The sequence below is a fragment of the Strix aluco genome, chromosome 3, assembly GCF_031877795.1.
Source record: "Strix aluco isolate bStrAlu1 chromosome 3, bStrAlu1.hap1, whole genome shotgun sequence".
Lineage (NCBI taxonomy): Eukaryota > Metazoa > Chordata > Aves > Strigiformes > Strigidae > Strix > Strix aluco.
The window spans coordinates 124,612,850-124,630,940 of NC_133933.1; the positions used below are offsets into that span (position 1 = coordinate 124,612,850).

At 36.9% G+C, this 18,091-nt stretch overlaps 1 protein-coding gene across 6 annotated transcripts in view; it reads right to left on the reverse strand.

Annotated features, from left to right (window-relative positions):
- Positions 1-933: 933 nt before the first annotated feature.
- Positions 934-18,091, reverse strand: part of ATAD2B (ATPase family AAA domain containing 2B) — a 78,818-nt gene continuing 61,660 nt past the window's right edge. For 5 of the 6 annotated variants that reach the window (XM_074820141.1, XM_074820144.1, XM_074820139.1 and 2 more), the window contains 4 exons: positions 8,713-9,408; positions 6,955-7,082; positions 5,689-5,817; positions 934-4,310 (listed from right to left, as the gene is read on the reverse strand). In XM_074820141.1, coding sequence (XP_074676242.1) covers positions 4,269-4,310; positions 5,689-5,817; positions 6,955-7,082; positions 8,713-9,408 — 995 coding nt within the window. In that variant the 3' untranslated portion in view covers positions 934-4,268. The remainder of the gene's footprint in view (positions 4,311-5,688; positions 5,818-6,954; positions 7,083-8,712; positions 9,409-18,091) is intronic. The other variant, XM_074820140.1, reaches the window with a different exon arrangement.

Genomic DNA, 18,091 nt, shown 5'->3' on the forward strand with positions numbered 1-18,091 from the left:
GCCATTCAGAGCAGAACAACACATCTGATCATGCTGACACAAAAATAAGCCTAGGTTCTCACTAAAGAACTTACTATATTTATATAATAATTTACATATTTCACATCTAATTGTGTTTTCAAAGCTGCACATTAAAGTGGAATCAGAGTCAGACATGAAGTAAGTTACTACTACCCTCATCCTCAACTAACCTTTTGCCCAGGAGTCCTTTAGTTTAAGGTACACAGAAGGGAAAAGAGGAAAACGAGCTGATGCGTTACATGTCCTACACCTCAAGAGAGCCCCTAACAGAACAGCTTCTCATACTCTGTTCCACATTATATACATCATATGCAGTTTGTTAGCTCTGGATAAATTGCCAACAAGTAAGATCTGGGTTGCTGCTTCACTTGCATAACCTCTAGCAGCTTGCTCTCCTATGCATGAATTATTTGGGGGGAACTAAAGGAATTCCTAGATATATTAGAAGTTCATCTTTAAAAAAAAGAAAAACAAAAAACCTGAACAACACAAAAAGTAAGAACAACTCTGACAAATAGGAAGGAAAGAGAGTGTTTCCTTAAGAAACCTCAAATGAGAAACTCTAATATTACTTGGATGCTGATGTACTATAAGCAGTCCTGGGTGGTACCCTGCAACTGAACATAAAACATTTTCTAAGCGCAGAGCATAACTTCATAACAATTAAGTTATTCACTCAACAATGTGCAATGCTAATTTCACTTCTTGAGTCAAAATTAATAATATAATTTTTTTTCTTTAATGAATAAACACTGAAAGCAAGTTATGGATTAAATGGTGCAAATTAACGAAACAGAAAGATCCCAGAATAAAACATCTGAACTGTGAAATCAAGGAAGTCTGGTAAGAAGTAGACTGAAATCAGCTAGGAGGCAGCATTTCTTTTAAATACATTTTTGAAGGAGCTAAAGCTGTGTTTTCTTGTCATCTTTATTCAAGTATTTCACAGCAGTTATATTACAAATTACAGTAAAATGTTCAAAATTTCCAGAAGTTCAAAAAAATTAAATAACTTACTTCAAACTAACGTAAAATGAAGTCAAAAATGCAAAACATCAATTTAAACACAGTTCTGAATAAAACTATAGAATCCAAAATATGCCATAGTTGATGAAGGAAGTCTACTTAACCCACAAAGTAGACACACGTTAATGAAACCAAACAGGACTCCCCAATGTCTAAATAACCCAATGTACAAGATACAAAAGATGCAAGTACAAGCCCAAATTCAAGCTTATGTTGTGATTACAAAATAAAATAAAAACAAAATAAATGACTATCAGCTGCAGGACCTGCCGTTCAGGAGACTGAAGGTAAAACCAGAGCTGACCCACCAACTTAACCAAAAAAAACCCAACAAAAAAAACAATAAGGAAGACAAGATATTACAAAAAACAGTAATCCTATAAATACATTGGCATATGAAGAAATCAAGTAACAATACAGAGGACACAAAACAAAACAAAAAAATTAATCACAGGTGAGATTCAAGCTTGCAAATACAATTAACTCCATAGCCATCAACTTCACCCAAGAGCAACTCTGTCATCTTCAAGACAGCCCCACCAGCCCCCCAGTGAAACCTCTTTACTTCTGGCTGGCCACATCTCATTGACCCCAGCAAAAGGACTCACACAGGAGTTTATTTGCAATTTTCACAACAAGAAACAAGGAAGAGAGTCAATTTGTACAAACTCTTGCCAGTGCTATATGGCAAAAAAATTAAAAACATACAAAGAGTAAACAAGTTTAGACCACATGGATAGATTAACAGCTGTTTTAACTCTATAACCACCAGACATCTGTAAAGGAAAACAAAAACTGAAGTGTGGTTATTTGGGCTAGGAAGGCAAGTATATCATTTTAGGTAAGCTGTCCACTAGAACGTCTGATATCAGCTACTTTTCTCTAAAACAACATGGCAGCTCCTCAATTAGTAAAGTTGCCTCTTACAATTTTTCCCAATCAACAACTGACAGTAAAAATTTTCCTTTAGAAACCTGACCTTTTAGAACCATTTTTAATGCTAGGCATTAGCTTAAACTTGCTTTTCACACTCACTGGTGACTAAAATTCTCAACTGTTTTAATTCATATAAATTTATTATCTTCTTAAAAATGTATGCAGTTTTATCTTCCACAAGTGCTGCTGTTACTTGAACAAAAACTTCTTTGAGTAAGTGAAACTGGAATAAATATTTTTAAAAAATTCTGCAGCAAGAACCTGAGACTTGCAAAAAACCCTTTTATCAGAAACTTGCTACAAAAAATCTGCTACATTTTATTTAATCAAATCTTAAAGTTTGTAACAATTTCCATCAAAATACAAAATGCTGTTAATGTACCAGACACAAAAATATCTCAAACAGGTATGATGCTAATAAATACTAAATGAAACATGGAAAAAAATCCCATAATCAAATCTGAGATCAAAGAATCTCATTTAAAATGTGTTTTCTGCTTGTTTTTGTTGTTTTTAATCGCACTTTCCCACCTAAAAAATACAGTGTTTCTGCATGGGTTGCATTTAGAAGGTGTAACTAGATGTACATGAATGCTTAAAACCTTTTTCTACCATTAGCTATAAAGAAAAACAGTGGCATTCAGGGGAGAAAAAGATCTAAGATAGAATTATGTTTAACCATAATATACAAAGCACTTTGGATTACTGCAGTAGCCCAAGGCCCATGTTTTGTTTCTCTGCAGCGCTATACTACTATTAGCCATAGAGGTGGAGACAAGTACCTTAGCTTCAGCTTGCAAATGGGAGCAGAGTGATTACAGTCCTCCATAAACACTGTTGGTAACTAAAATACAAAAAGCTGAGGTAGCTCAGTATCTCTGCAGTAGTCTGTTTTCTCTAATTAAAAACTAATCACACTGTGTTGCATATTTCTGGAAAGACACTTCTGCAGCTACGTAGGGACAGTCACAATGAATGGTTAACGATGGTAACACCAGCCAACTTCTTTAAAACACTTTCCATGTAGGTTTGAAATAAATCAGCCCAGGTAATGTTTTACTCCCGAGCTGGTGATAAAACATGTTTTTCTTGAAACTGCCTAGACTGTTCTCTCCAGTTGCCAGAAAGGAAAGGTTTTGAACTACACAATTCAGACCCAGAGAACTTCGGTCCGAACAGATCGATTCAAAAGACGGTCCTCCAATCCCCGCAACATTAACAATGCTTTTGCACGGACCGAGTTGTGAAGCCTAGTTTAAGTTTTCTTTTCAAGTGAGCCTGGGCTCCAGGACTTTGACCAACTATAGTGTCTTCTTACCTGCACTGCACAGTCCAAGCTATATTACAAACACAGAACTTCGGAAAGAAACCTGCCAGTATTAAACTTGGTTTTCTTAAAGAACTCAAAATGGAAAACAAGGAGATGGTGGGAAAATGCTTCATTTTTAGCAACACAGAAGAGTTTCACTGTGTAACTTGTTTCTAAAACAAATATATACCAATGAAAAAGGAATTTCACCATTTTGGTAAAGTATGTGGCTTTTTCAGCGTGTCTTAGTTTAGTTCTGTAGAGTAAGACAGGCATTATAGAACCATACTACTGGTTGCCATCCAATGAAGAGAATACAAATCATCCTTTTGGAGATCTTCATTCTGAAGACAGCTTTCTAACATTGCCATTTGCTATAATCCAAACCAATTGATTAGCCTTATCTTTCTCAATTGACTAAAAGGCACATTAAAGGCAGTTCTAGAGAGCCTCATCTTCAAATTACTGTACATCCAGTTACTCAAGATTCCTACCACAATGCATCATTGCCTTCTTTAGAACAGATTTTTTTTTTGTCCATTACCCCAGAGAAGAGAAAAATTGGAAAAAAAAATTAAAAAAAGTTTGCCTGTTTAAAAATATTCAACTTAGATCTGCTCTTTCCAGTCCTCTTGTATGTGTTGGTCTCCACTTTGCCTGAAGTTTCCCCAAAGCTAATGCATGTAGAGTGAACAAGAGCAGAAATGAGAACAGTTTCTGTAGCACCAAAAATCTCCAAGCTGTGGCATTGTATTCTTTATTTATCAGATACAACTATATGAAGTTCCGTTTGGTTCTTGTAGGCTGGTTGGTTTCAGGTACCTGAGACAATAGCACCAAATTCAACAGAAAGAAAAAGAGAGAGCACTTAAGACCAAGGCTCTGCACATACTTGGTGCAAATGGAAACTGAATGGCTCAGAGGACTGCTCTCCCATGAGCAGTTTGAGAGGATAAACCCACCCATCTTGACGAGTTCACAGGAATGTTTCAAACACATGAACTGTTCTTTCCATCTCCTGCAAGAAACACAGAGCATCAATTACACATAAATATACAGAGACAGGAATAAAGTTACATTACATCATCACATTTAACGAGCTATTTTTTTTTTTTAAATCTGAACAAGTAATTAATAGGAAAATAGACATTTCTGTTTATTAACTGCTGTCTGATAGGAAAATATGGTAAAAGAGGAAACTAATTAAAGAAGTATTAATGCAGAAAAGCACTCCACTATGACAGTCCATGAGAAAATCAAAGTGTATTAGGGTCACTTCGATAATTAATGTACTCAATATGTATTAAGAAAGCACTGAAATAGCACACGGCATGAACAAGTCTTACTGCACACTTACACTTGGTGACACAGCTGTAAACATGTATCTGCACAGTTTGGAGAATCAAAGTAGAGAGCGGTCTCTACATACTCCTGCTGGGTATGTCTTTTTAATCTACCTAACATTTAGCACAGACTTTTAACATATTTTTAGGTGAAGATGGCAGAGGAATAGCATGAAAATGGTTTGAAAAGTATTTTGCAGGAACTCTACAATATCCCATGCTAAGGCCTTTCCAGGTTTTCTTGTAAAATATTCATGGAGAAAAATATTTAGTGTTCAGTGATCCAACTGGAAGCTAGCAATTGTTGTCCTTTTTTCAGCAGGGTTGGTTATCAGCTCAATCAGCAAGCTGATCCAAAGCCCCCTACAGCTAGAACAATGATGTTGGAGGGAATGCATGTCCAGAGTTATGATCAGCCTATGCCAATGGTGAAACGACCAACGTGCTGTTGATGCAGACAGGAGGCCTCTGACAGCCAAGACTTTAGAGGCAAAGAATGACAGCGAAGCAGACAACTGGCTTACACTGTGCTGTATTGAACTTTCCAAAGGGTATACTACCAATCTAGAGAAAGTTTGCAAACTTTTAAGGTCTTGTACGAAAGACACAATCAGCAAACAGCATGGAGCAGAGGTACGTAATTTTTTTTGGCCTAGTTATACAAACGGAAGTAAGGGCAACTGCAGCCACATTGGTTCACTGTGCCTATAAAGTAGCCACTTGATGTCCACTGTTATCCATACCAGAAACGTGGAAACTCCTTTAGCTCCATTTTCACTCTGCTAGCATGTGCTTTTCCATGCTGCTGTATTCTCTCCTCTTTTTCCTCCATTCTTTTAGGTTAAAGTCTTAATCCTTTTCTGAGGAAAGTATTATTAGAAACAACCTCTGTTTTTTAAGTCATTACCACACTAAACTGTTTTTCTGTTTCTAGATACCTTCCTCAAAGTCTATTTAAAGCTTTTGCCTGCTAGTACAACAATAGATTAACTTAGTTCTTGACCAAACAGTCTCACAAAATTCAGATAAATAAAAGAAACTCTACAACATCACCTCTATAAGTTGTGATTTGTCATAGTCTCTACGATGCCTGTAGATGCTCTGACTGAGGAGCGAATACAATCTCTCGAGTTGGTCAACAGTCAGGTTGTCACTTTTCTTAACCACCAAATCAAGCAGTTTCTGTCGGAACAAAAGGTGAAGTTAAGAGAGGATTTATAATCACTTTTTTTTTTTTAAGGACAAATCAGAAATGCAATCTCCCCCTGAAGGTCTATTTTGGAGTGATACATACAAATAAAATGGACCACACCTGGATATCAGTAAGGCCACTGCTTCCACGTAGGTCCAAAAAGGACTAATGTCTCTTTTCACTTCTCTGCTTATACCCACACATTTTTTTCTTGTCTTAGATTTTATACTCAGTATAGCTGGAGCAATGCTTGTTCTGTTTGAATGATACTTAATCCTATTTCATCTTGGTCAATAATGATGACAGAGCAAACCATAAAAACTGCCTTGATAGCTAAAGCAGACATTTTTAAGAACTTGCATTGGCATGAAATTCTAAGTACCACCAAATAGAAATACATTTGGAATTCCACAGATGTTGAAAAAAAGAAGGGGGGGACACAACGCATTGTAAAACACTGCTCATGAACAAAAGGTGAAAGTGTGTATTTTACATAGTAGCAGAGAATGAAATTTAAGTTTTTTCCTCTCATAACAATTCTGTTGTTTCCAAAGAGATCATCTGTACTTCACAGCAAATGGGATCTAAATTTCATAGTAGGTCAAGCTAGTTTCTACAACAGAGGACAGCAAATTTTGTTGTAACTTTCCTTAGAAAGAGACAAAGCTGAAAAAAAATTAACTAGCAGGGGTTCAGTCTATGACACCGAAACATCAGCACAAATTCCAATTTGCTTTCCAATCCACTAACAGTTCTTTCCACCAAGTGTATGTACATGGGAAGAAAAAAGATGATGTTAACTCCTAATTACTAGGCACCCAGCAGTTCCTCAGTAACTGGCATGTCCAATTAACACATATGAGTACCTGCAAAAACTGCAATTAAAGTAGTGGACTGCTGTGCCATTACTAGCTTTGTAAAGGTTGTAATGATGGAACAGTAAGGATTCAGTATTTTTGTTAACTTTTCATCCAAAAAACACCAATCGACAAATCAGCTTCAGAAGTTACTGCTGCCAGAATACTTGTTTGCAGTCAAAAATAAAGGAAATGTTACTTCAGAACAGAGAAAGGAAGCATTTTTCATGGAGTCTGTTAACAGTTCAATTTATTTTTCAGTTCCATTACCTTTAGTCTGTCATGGTCAACAACTACAGAGGGTAAGGGATCTGATGGTTCCTCTGGGACCTGCTCCAAACTTGTGGGCTTTGACTGTTCCATAGCGACTTTTCGTGTTTTCTTGCTTTTGAATATACCTGTAATTTGAAAAACAATTGTCAGCACTGTCAGTCTCTCAAAATGAACAGTTTGTTTCTTCACTTTGGTTTGATTTTGCTTGTTTGGTTTGCTGGGCTTTTTTGAACCAAGCAAGTATGATTGTAGCAGTGCACATTATTCGTTAGCTTTGCAGAATTCTCAATGTCTATAGGTGCACAAAATCACACTTCAAAAAACACACATGAAACTGACCATCTTTAAAACTGAACTCCAAAGTCCCAACAGAAAATTGAATGCTACTGAAAGAGTTTTCCCATTGTATCATTTCTACTTAGCAACGTCAAATTATGCATCTTCTAAGGGAAGTTCAGGTATTAAGCTAATGCTCAAAATCTTTCTGCTTAAGTGAATCAAATCCTCATTTTTTCTCTCCAAAGCATCCCATGTCTTTCATCACCACGGTATTTCTAACCTCTGCTCTACTCCTGAAACTTCAATGTTTTTGTGACACATTTCTGTTTTCTTCTACCTCTGTATTAAAGCTGTTGTCCAACGCTGTTGTGGATAATAAAATATTTTTGTAACTCCTAATTCTCTCCCTACACTCATTCACTGTTTTTCTCCTCCTCAACTATTTAAAATGCCTTTTTTCCTGAGGACACTCTGTTATAACCATCCTTAATGTATACAAAATTCAACTACTGAATTTAGAAATGTAAAGGCTCTTAACAAACATCATACTCTTCTTCTGATATTCTTAGGACCTTTCTTCTACTATTCTCCTTACCCTTAGAGAAAATATGTACGTACAAACACAGTCAACATGTATATAGTGATATTCTCATAATTCAGATATCTCATTAAAGCTCATTTACTTTGTAAATCTCAGCGCTAACTTCTGAAGTAAAGATTTCGTTCTTTTAGATAATTCTAAAAGGATAATTAAAAAGGCAATCATGCATAAGGCTTTTATTTCTCTTCCCTGAGGAAACTGTCTCTTGTCTTCAAAGGATGTTGCCCCTTCTTTTATGCACCACCAGGATTTCCCTTCTCCTTCTCTTATCTTTTTGCTGCACTGTTACTCTGTTGACTCCAAAGCAAGACACCTTCTCCAATAGATAAACAACAGTTTATCTGGCTTTTGCTATGAGTTAAATTGCTTTAACTTTTGCTATGAGCAAATGTTTTTAAAGGAATACATTCTGTATTTCTGTGGTCTTTCATCCAATGTCAATGATACTTTTATCATAAATCTCTAACAAAGCAAGTCAAAACATATCATATAAATCAAAATATAGATCAGATAGAACATACAGACCAAAACATATCATATTTATCTGCACTGATAATTTTTAAAAATCTTTAATTATTGTTTAAATGTTATCTCAGTATTTACAGTATTTCCCATAAGGCCTACAAAAATAAACAGAATAGTTTATGTATGGAGATACACTTATTTGCCTAAGATAACATTACAGCAAGTCAAGGGTGGACTTCTAATTTATCTACGTAGATGTTGTAAGCATACTAAAAGTTTCAAATAAACAGACCGAAGTTCATAAAATATTATCATATAATAATAAATAACATAAGAGATTACAATTAAAAATAAACACATATTAACTTGGACACTAAGAGAAGGACAGAAACACCGAAACCAAGCTATACCTTCTTTATCTGCTTCAGCATCTTTAGTTTCAATGTCTGTGCTCTGTAGTGTTTTTTCATTATTGCTGCAATGTGGTAACTCAGCTTTCACTAGATCAGCTTCTTGACTTTCACTGGAAGCTTCCATTTTCTCCTTTGGCTGATCTTCAGATGAAGATTTTTGCTTGTTACTAGACCCATCACTGCTGTCACAGGGTGAAACAGCATCAACTGATTCCATTTTACCATTATGACACGCTGGAACAGGTATACCCTCTGAGCTGTGTACAGATGTCTCTCCATTCACACAGTCCCCTTTTGATGTAGAGTCCTTCCTTAATTCCTTTTCAGCACTCAGGGTAACACTGTCGGTTATTAACAGAGATTCATTTGAGCTCTCCTCTTCTGTGGATGCAAAATTGTTTTCCTTTCCTGATGTCCCATTGTTAAGCCTCTGCTCTGCATCTATATCCATAATATCACAAGAGGATTCATCATTTGTCATGGAGAGATCTCCTGTTTCCTCTCCATTCTCCTCAATGCAGTCAGTGCTGATCTCTAGCTCTCCATTTTCCAGCAATTTACTGTCCTCTCCATGATTTTCATCATCAGCAAACTTTGCATCATCATCATCTTTCTTTAAATTATTGACTTTCCTCTTCTTAATAATGCCTTTGCCCCACTGTGAACGCCGTCTTGATTTTCTCCTTATTCGAACTGAATTATAATGAAAAAAGTAAACTTTTAGATGCACAGGTACCCCTCAGTAAACAGACTAGGATATTAGAATAAGCTGTAGTGTGTGAGGCAATCAAATGTGTTATTTCAATGAAAAAAGCAAGGGGCCTGTTGATTTCTATATGAGCAAATTACAGATTCCAAAGACTTTTATATGTATAAAGAGTTCACAATCCCTACTCTAAACTATGGAAACAAGGAAGACTTGCTAGCCTTTCCTACCTAATGTATTTTACATATACACATTTGTAGGTAAAACACTAAAAGAAAACAGCTAACCAATGATGTAGAACTCAGTCAGTCATTCTCATTTGGGTAACACAGACTCTAAAAACAGTTATTCTCATTTCCCTTTTTTAGAACCTCAGAGATTTGAAATCATTATACAACAAAACAAATGGAAGTGCAATCCATGGATTCATAGAATAATTCAGGTTGGGACATTAGGAAGTCTCTACTCCAACCTACTACTCAAAACAGGGTCACCTATGAGGGCAGACCAGGTTGCTCAGGGCTTTATCCAGCCACGTATTGAAAACCTCCATAGATGCAGACTAAATGACCTTCATGGGTATCCTGTACCAACGCATAATTGTCCTAACAGTGAAAACGCTTTCTGCCCTATATCCAGTCAGCACCTCCCATTTCAATTTATGTCCACTGTCAATTCAAAGACATCTTCACTGTTTAAATCAGCTAAATCTCCTCAACCTTCCATTCATTCCCACATTTGTACTCAAGTTCACTGCACTGACTAAACGTGGTTTTAAAAAAATGGGAATCTTTGTATTAGACCCAAACCATTTAGCAACCCTGTCTACAGCAAGACCTCACAAACATCTGCATTTATGCAATGAGTCTGTAAGCAGAAGGGGAAGCATAGGTCCTTAAACAAGCCTCATCACCAATGCCTTCCCTCCATATTATGCAACTCAACTTGAAGCCTTGGGCATGTGATGCTTTTTTCATTACTTCTGCATCCTTACTTTTTTTTCTTCCTATTTATTCTTTGTACTTTCTGTGCCTTTGAAAAATCACGTAATAAAACTTTTTTTAGAACAGGCTTTTTTTTTAGTAACCTATTTGCAGCAAGATACAACCAAGGCACCAATTTAAAACAGATTTTGGGGCACATTTGCAATACGATCAGCAAATATGGAAGGAAGACCATTCAAACCTAATACTATTGTCAACATCCTTTTCAAGAGCACTAAGACACAGCTCAGAAGATTAAGGAAGAGAGTGGGAAAAACTGAAACTTCTACATCCAAATTCAAGTAAAGATGCAGACTGCTCATATTTTTACAAAATTGCTGAAGTTGCAGTCAAGTGATTATAATTGAAAAATCACAGCCAATAGTTACCAGGGATTAACAAATTTTCTTCCATTTCGAAAATAATTCCTATGTTGAGCACCTCCATGATGTTCTTGGTATCTGCAGGTTGCTTTGATTTATGGGGTATTAAGTCCTAGATCTGTGTCTGCCAACCTCACACAGAGTTACAAAGATCTTGCTTTGAAGATACAAACACTATGCAGGTACATGCGTTGAGAATTAATTCACAGAAGCTCAGAGAAGCAGAATTGTACTTCAGAATTTCCTCCCCATGAGTGGCGTATGAAAGTAGGTAGTTTAACCACTACATTAGGAATAAATCTTAACCTTTTAGCTTTAAAGCTATCTAAAGATACAATCACTTTGCAATAAAAACATAGTCTCACTTGGAATGTGTATTTATTGTTACAAATAATCCTTATGGAGAACTCTAAGATTTGAGGAAAAAAATCCCCGTTCTCCAGCTGTTTGTAGATTTGATAGCAGCTTCTACAGTCAGTGTTACTGTTTTTATTGATGACAAACTACAATCTATTTGGATAACTTTTCAAGAACTCATGTAATCTTTCCCTAGACTGTAGAACAGATTTTCATTAATAACAGAAGCAGCAAATCTGAAACTAAACAGGGAGGTGTAAACTTACAGACAAAAAAAATTTCCACTATTAGGCAATGGGTTTAGTCCCAGATCAACTCCAAAGATGAGTAAATAAAACACAGAAGGGGGTAAAAGTCTTTTAAAGGAAATTTATTATGTCCTAAAGTGTATAAATTAATAAGAAAGTTGAAATTTTTAAAGATACTCTGATTTTGGCTTTTTAGGCTGAATTTGCTGTAAGCGTCAGATACAATGTCAAATATATTTGACATTTATTGTATCAATGAATTGTACTTCAAATATGCCACTAGTGCATCCATTTTGTCCACCCTGTGAGTTCTACCTGGGAAGAGAAGCCATAATTTGCCTAAACACACAGGTACATTCATAAAATTCCTAAGCATGGGAAAAAATCACATTAAAGCAAAATGGAATTAATCTCTGTATTATACATTTCATTAAATTGCAAGTCTTCCTGAATGACAGCCAGCAAGTCCAGTTCACTCACTCTCTCATGCAGTAATATTCAAACATATGTTGTGCATGTTGCTGTTTATTGCCGGTTTTAATTAGGACAAAGCAACCACAGAAAGTGCCGCAGAAGATGTCCTCCCAGGAATTCCGAGGTTTACACTGCATCAAAACCAGTAGATGCAGGAAAATTTTCAGCTACCTCGTCAAAGTATGCACACAAAACAGAGCTTTGGTTGAAACATTGCTATTATTATAAAACTAGTGTTATGTCACAATATTAAAAAAAAATGATACCTCCAACCAACTCCTGAGATTTAGGAAAGAACAACAGCATTTCACTGTCAGATACTGCAGAACATGCTCTTCGTCCATTTAACAGTATTTGTACTGACAAAAGCCTTAATCTAACTACTTCGGGTTTTCACCCACATTTAGTGAACAGAACTCATTTAATGTTGAAGTTTTTCCCTCCCAGACTCTTACCAGTTCTTATTCCACGGCAGTACCCCCATTACCTGAGCCACCCAGACCTGCAGTCAACAGGTGACCAACACTTCTAAAATCCTGATTCTTTTTGTCCCTATACTTCTAAGAATCAACTTTTTCCCCTTGTCATACAAACAAAAGCCCTTCTGCTTTCAACTCCTTTCCTCCCAACCACTGAAGCCTTTTCTCCTCAGGCTTTCATAAACCCACCTAAATCTCTCATTTGAATTTATTTAACACAAAAATGCCCACATCATTTTCATGACCTCAGTGAGATTATTAGTTCCCTACCTAATATATCTTTGAGCCCATTTACCAGTGTTTACCTTCTTGATCATATCAAAAGTAGACTTCTAGTCCTCACATTTAAACTGCCCCTTCAAAACAACACCTTTTTGTTCTCATCTAGGCTGCATTGCTCTGTGCAAAGGAATGTATTTTGGGATATGAGAAGAAATTTTCGTTCCAGATTCTTAGCACCAACAACATCATTACACACATTTTTCTTTTATACAGACAGCCAAGCCTCTAGGAAGAGTGAAAAGTTGAGCAAGGAATACAACATTTAAAAACAAAACCCACCACCAGTCGGTCTTTCTGTTCTGCCCACTTCCCCCCATAAAGCCAAAGGACTGGTACAAGTAGGAGGAGTGTTTGATGGAGTAGGGAACCACGTGACCAAACACAGATGTTGACACCACATTTCATCATCTAGATTGATTCCCTTTATATTTGCTGGATAGGAAAAGGTACTACTGTGAGAGTAACATGGACCTGAGAAGCTGTCGTATGAGGCAGGAAAAAGTAAAATTTATCTCTGAATCCTACAAAACAGTTGAATATGATTCAAAAAGGAAGGAGCTACCACAGGGTAAAACTGATGCAAAACTAAAGGGCTAATGGGCAGGAACTAATGGCTTAATGAACTGCTGCTAAAGAAGAAACTTAACCTGGAGTCCCCTCTTCTCTACCTTAATGTTGATATTTTATAAGAATAAACTAAAAAGAGCAGAATCCCACACTTTTTATTTTATACTCAGTATGATTGGTGACACATTAAAGCTTTCAGTAACAGAATGGGATAGCTATTTACAGAAGAAAAACTTCAAGTTAACTTTGTCAAAAAATTAACAGAGTATATACAATTTCAAGTTAACACCTTAACACCTTTTCAATTATTCCTTTTAAAACTGTTCATCTGAAATCTAGCCACTGATACCCAGTCTTTTGGCAGTATTTGTGCCAGAGGCAGTAGGAATACTATTGTCAGAGGAATCCTGCTTTATAGAACTGAGTTTCTGTAACTCAAACTATTATAATACCAATTATTCACACATGAATACATTCACTTGCCTTCTGAATTGCTGAACTCTTCTCTCTATAATCTTCACATAACCTCTATAGATTTGCCAAGGGGATCCTCACTTCAGTTCTAGTTTCTTTCTGGTTTGCTTTTTTGTAAATCGTTATTCAGAATTTTTAATGACAATAAATACCTGTTTGACCACAAGTCACACATTACATTTCACTGGGGTTCACATGAAGTTGGTATCAAAACCAAACCTTCCCCGCTTTTTTTTCCCCCCCCCCCCAAGCTGCACAGTCTATGCAGACAGCATTTTTAAAAAGTGCAATGTAATACAATGTAATTAATCACTGAATATAAATTTACTCTACATTTCATTAAGCAGTAAGTGAGGTTTCTCAATTCTTCCATTCTTATGTTGAGGCACTTTAAGAGTTGGCTGAAAGATCCCTAAACTTAAGGCAGACAGCATTTCCCAGAGGTGGCCTCCCATGATTAAGAAAGAAATTCTGTACTTACTTCAGAAGGACTAGTCCTCTAGGCATAAACTAAGTAAAATGAAACCTTGTAGCAGGCTTTCAGAAATTTCAAATTCTTGCCCACTGACAAGTTCTGCTTGGAGATTCTCAAGTCTGGTACACCAAGTAATGACAACATCTTCTGGTGAAATAAGCACCCTTACCTAGGGGTACACACCAACCCTGTCCAGAGCAGAGCATAGTTCTTAGAAGTTAAAGAACAGTGATAGTCAAAAAACCTCCAATACAATATGAACAAAAAAATCCAAATCCTTCCCACATTCCTGAAGTATTCCTGCAAGATCTAGAGGTAACTGTGACCTTTCTGTTTAGTATACTCAGAAAAAAAGATCTCAAAAACATGGGTGAATGGTACAGAAGCTTCAGAGTTGATGTATATACACTGTTGCTGTCCCCAGATCTAGCAGTACAGTGACAGACTATATAGAAATAAAGTTTACACTTGGAAAAGAAAGCGGATATAATTAGAAGATTCAAAGAGCATTAACAAGCAAGTCTGCTTGCCTTAATGTGGATGAACTCTAATGAGAAGATGTAGCAGTCAAGGCAGGTAAGTTTCTCTTGAAATTTCTGTAGTTTAACTACTGAAGTATATTCAGTGTAGTACAGTATTAGTGAAGGCTAACAAGTTCACTTTTTGCTGCAGAAAAGAAGACCCTTATATGCCTCTGCACTGCTTAAAAGTCCATCAGAGAATGTGAATCCTCTGTCATTAAATGATAAAACTCACATCCATCAAACAGTAGATTCTCTGTTGTTACCTTTATTTCATGAAGAATTCCCGGGGATTAAAATCCAAAGGAGCTTCTCATGGCAAGCAAGATCACCATGGATCTAGATTTTGTGTCTGCAGTATCATCAAGAACTACTTGAAGCAATGCACATGTTTTAAGTTTTTCTTCCATGATCAAAACCCTAAACTTCTTTCTGATGTCTTGTGTGTAAAGTAACTCAAAGCCTTGAGAAAGCACTTATTACCAGCAATTTACACTCTCTTATGCAGCATCCAGGACATCTATATATCTGCCACAGTAATTTAGCTGCTTCCAGTAGCTCAGCATTCCTTACCAAGGGGCACTGAATAGTCCACTTGAAAGTCTATGGAGTTTTTAGTCACAAAGTCCCAAACTGCAGTCAGAGATAAGCAGCAAGAAAGAACAGAGCACAGTTCCACAATGGCTTAAAAAGCAAAATGAGGTGCCAGTTTCCACTAACAGACAAAGCCATTTCTCCCTCCAAAGCCAGCTATAGCATTTCCACTACCTCACATTTGTGCCTGCACGACCGTTCCTGCAGTAAAACAGATAAGGGAACTAAATCTGTCTGAAATGTTTTTTTCTGGGTTAGTTTTCAACATCTTTGGTTGAGCTTTCCAACTCACGAATGACAGTGCTGGCACAGGGGAGATGGTGGGAATATGCAACCAGTGAAAAGGCAAGACAGCACCTTTAGTAACCTGCTTGAAGTGACTGTGGAACTAACCCCGAAAGACATGTCATTTTCTTCACCTAGATGGAAGGCATTCAAGGCACAGACTTGACAAATATGTTAAAAAAACTGTATGCAACAGCTTAACATATTTATGATCTTCATCAGTATATGTAACAGTTTATGTTATGTAAACAACTATTTGAAGAACTTGGGTACTTCTGCTCAATAAGGAGTTGTTCAGTTTTGGGCCCCTCACTACAAAAAGGACATTGAATGACTCGAGCGTGTCCAGAGAAGGGCAACGAAGCTGGTGAAGGGTCTGGAGCACATGTTGTACAAGGAGCAGCTGAGGGAACTGGGGTTGTTTAGTCTGGAGAAGAGGAGGCTGAGGGGAGACCTCATCGCCCTCTACAACTACCTGAAGGGAGGTTGCAGAGAGCTGGGGATGAGTCTCTTTAACCAAGTAATAAGCGATAAGACAAGAGGTAATGGCCTCAAGTTGCACCAGGGAAGGTTTAGACTAGGTATTAGGAAGCATTTCTTTCCAGAACGGGTTGTTGGGCGTTGGAATGGGCTGCCCAGGGAGGTGGTGGAGTCCCCATCCCTGGAGGTATTTAAGAGTAGAGTCAACTTAGCGCTGAGGGATACGGTGTAGTTGGGAACTGTTAATGTTGGGTTGATGGTTGGACTGGATGATCTTCAAGGTCTTTTCCAACCTAGACAATTCTGTGATTCTGTGAAATTCCACAAGCAGGATGAAGCACTTTTCCAAGAAAAATCTTGGCTGCAGTATCCCCAGCATTTTCTCCCCCTAGTCAACTGCTTTCCCCTACTATGCCCTACAATGCTCTCAACTCAAGCTCTTCCCAGTATTTCTCACAAAACTCTCCCAATATCTTTTGTTCCTCCCCACCCTAGCTGAACAGGGTACAAGATATTCTACACCTGAGGTCTGCATGTCATGCCTGTGCAATACAGTGTTTTAACTGATCAGCTAACAAGGCCAGGCAGAACAGTAACTACCATCTTCAACTTTTCCTTCAGTAGTTGTGTAGATTTATCCAGCTACTCATTTTCACAGAACCTACAGGAATATAATCTTTCAGCCCTCAACTCCTGTCAAATTTGTCTGAACCCAGCTAAATGATTCAGAAGTTATTAGGGGAGCAGAGATGGGCAAAGAGCACAGGTATTTTCTTGGGAAACCAAGCTAAAAATATAATTTACATGAAATCAGAGTAATTATGTTAGCGTAAGTACATGACAAGATAGTCACATAGAAAAATTAGAGGAAAGTGAAGTCAAAAGAGAAGAAATAATCAGATTAATATCACCTGTGGAAATCATTTTTAGACTTTCCAGCTCCATAGAGCTGCTGATCTTTCCTCTGCTGAGTACAGTAGCAACTACTACAGCTATATACATTTTTGGTATGTTCAGTTGGCTCTTAAGGACTACGGAATGACACTACCTGGTGCAAGAGAGCCATGAACAAACACAAGGTTCTCCTGCAACTTCACAAGCAGAGAAGAGGCTCCCACTCTAATTAAGATTACACTCAATAGAGTTTACAACATTCATTCATATCACATATCTGAAAGGCTCATGACTGCTGGCTGGTTTCTGCGTCAAGGAGGCAAAATTTTTTTAAAAAATTACAAAGAAAACAGCAGTTCAAAAATGGGTAATAATCACAAGAAAATCAACAGCTTCTACAGACAGAAGCTTTACACCAAGCCTTTAAGCAATTTAAAGAAAATATTGCCACAGTTTTCAAAAGGGAGGAAGGAGTAAGACATAGCAAAAGGTCTAAAAAATGTTTACTACATCACTTGTGCGCACCACTTAGGGGAAAGAAAAATATTTTAGAAGAACTCATTTAAAAAAACATTTCTCTAAAAAGTATCTCTTTTTACCATGTTTATAAGAAAGGTGGTGATAATGCTTTCAGAAAAACCTCCTTCTTAAAGAGGATGAGTAATCTTGCATTACTGAGTTAGAAAGGAAATGAGTAACAAAATAATATAAAAAAAAAAAGTCACTGATCAGGTAAATTGTAGACTCTTTGCCCTCTGCCAGAGAAAAAAGACATTTGATTAATTCAAGAGGCAGGCATTTAATAGTGATGAAAAAATATTTATTTGCCACTAGATATTACTGAGTCCAAAAGTTTGATGGGATCCCAAAAAAGAATAGGTAGTCAGGATTTATTAGAACTCCTACAAATTCACTAGGTGGCATTTTAAATTAGAAGAATTACAAAGCCTATAGGTTTTAAAAGAACTGTTAACCAACTCAGAATCAGCTAAGTTGGTATTTCCTTCAAAATCAGGCATTAAAAAAAAGTAATTATTATTTCTCAAATGTTTGCAGCTTCTTCTAAAGCATCTGGTTGAAGCATCAGATACAGGAGATCAAACTACTCTCATCCAGAATGACAACTACTACGCTACCCAGAACAAAATGATAAAGAAGCAAAGAGAGACAGTTG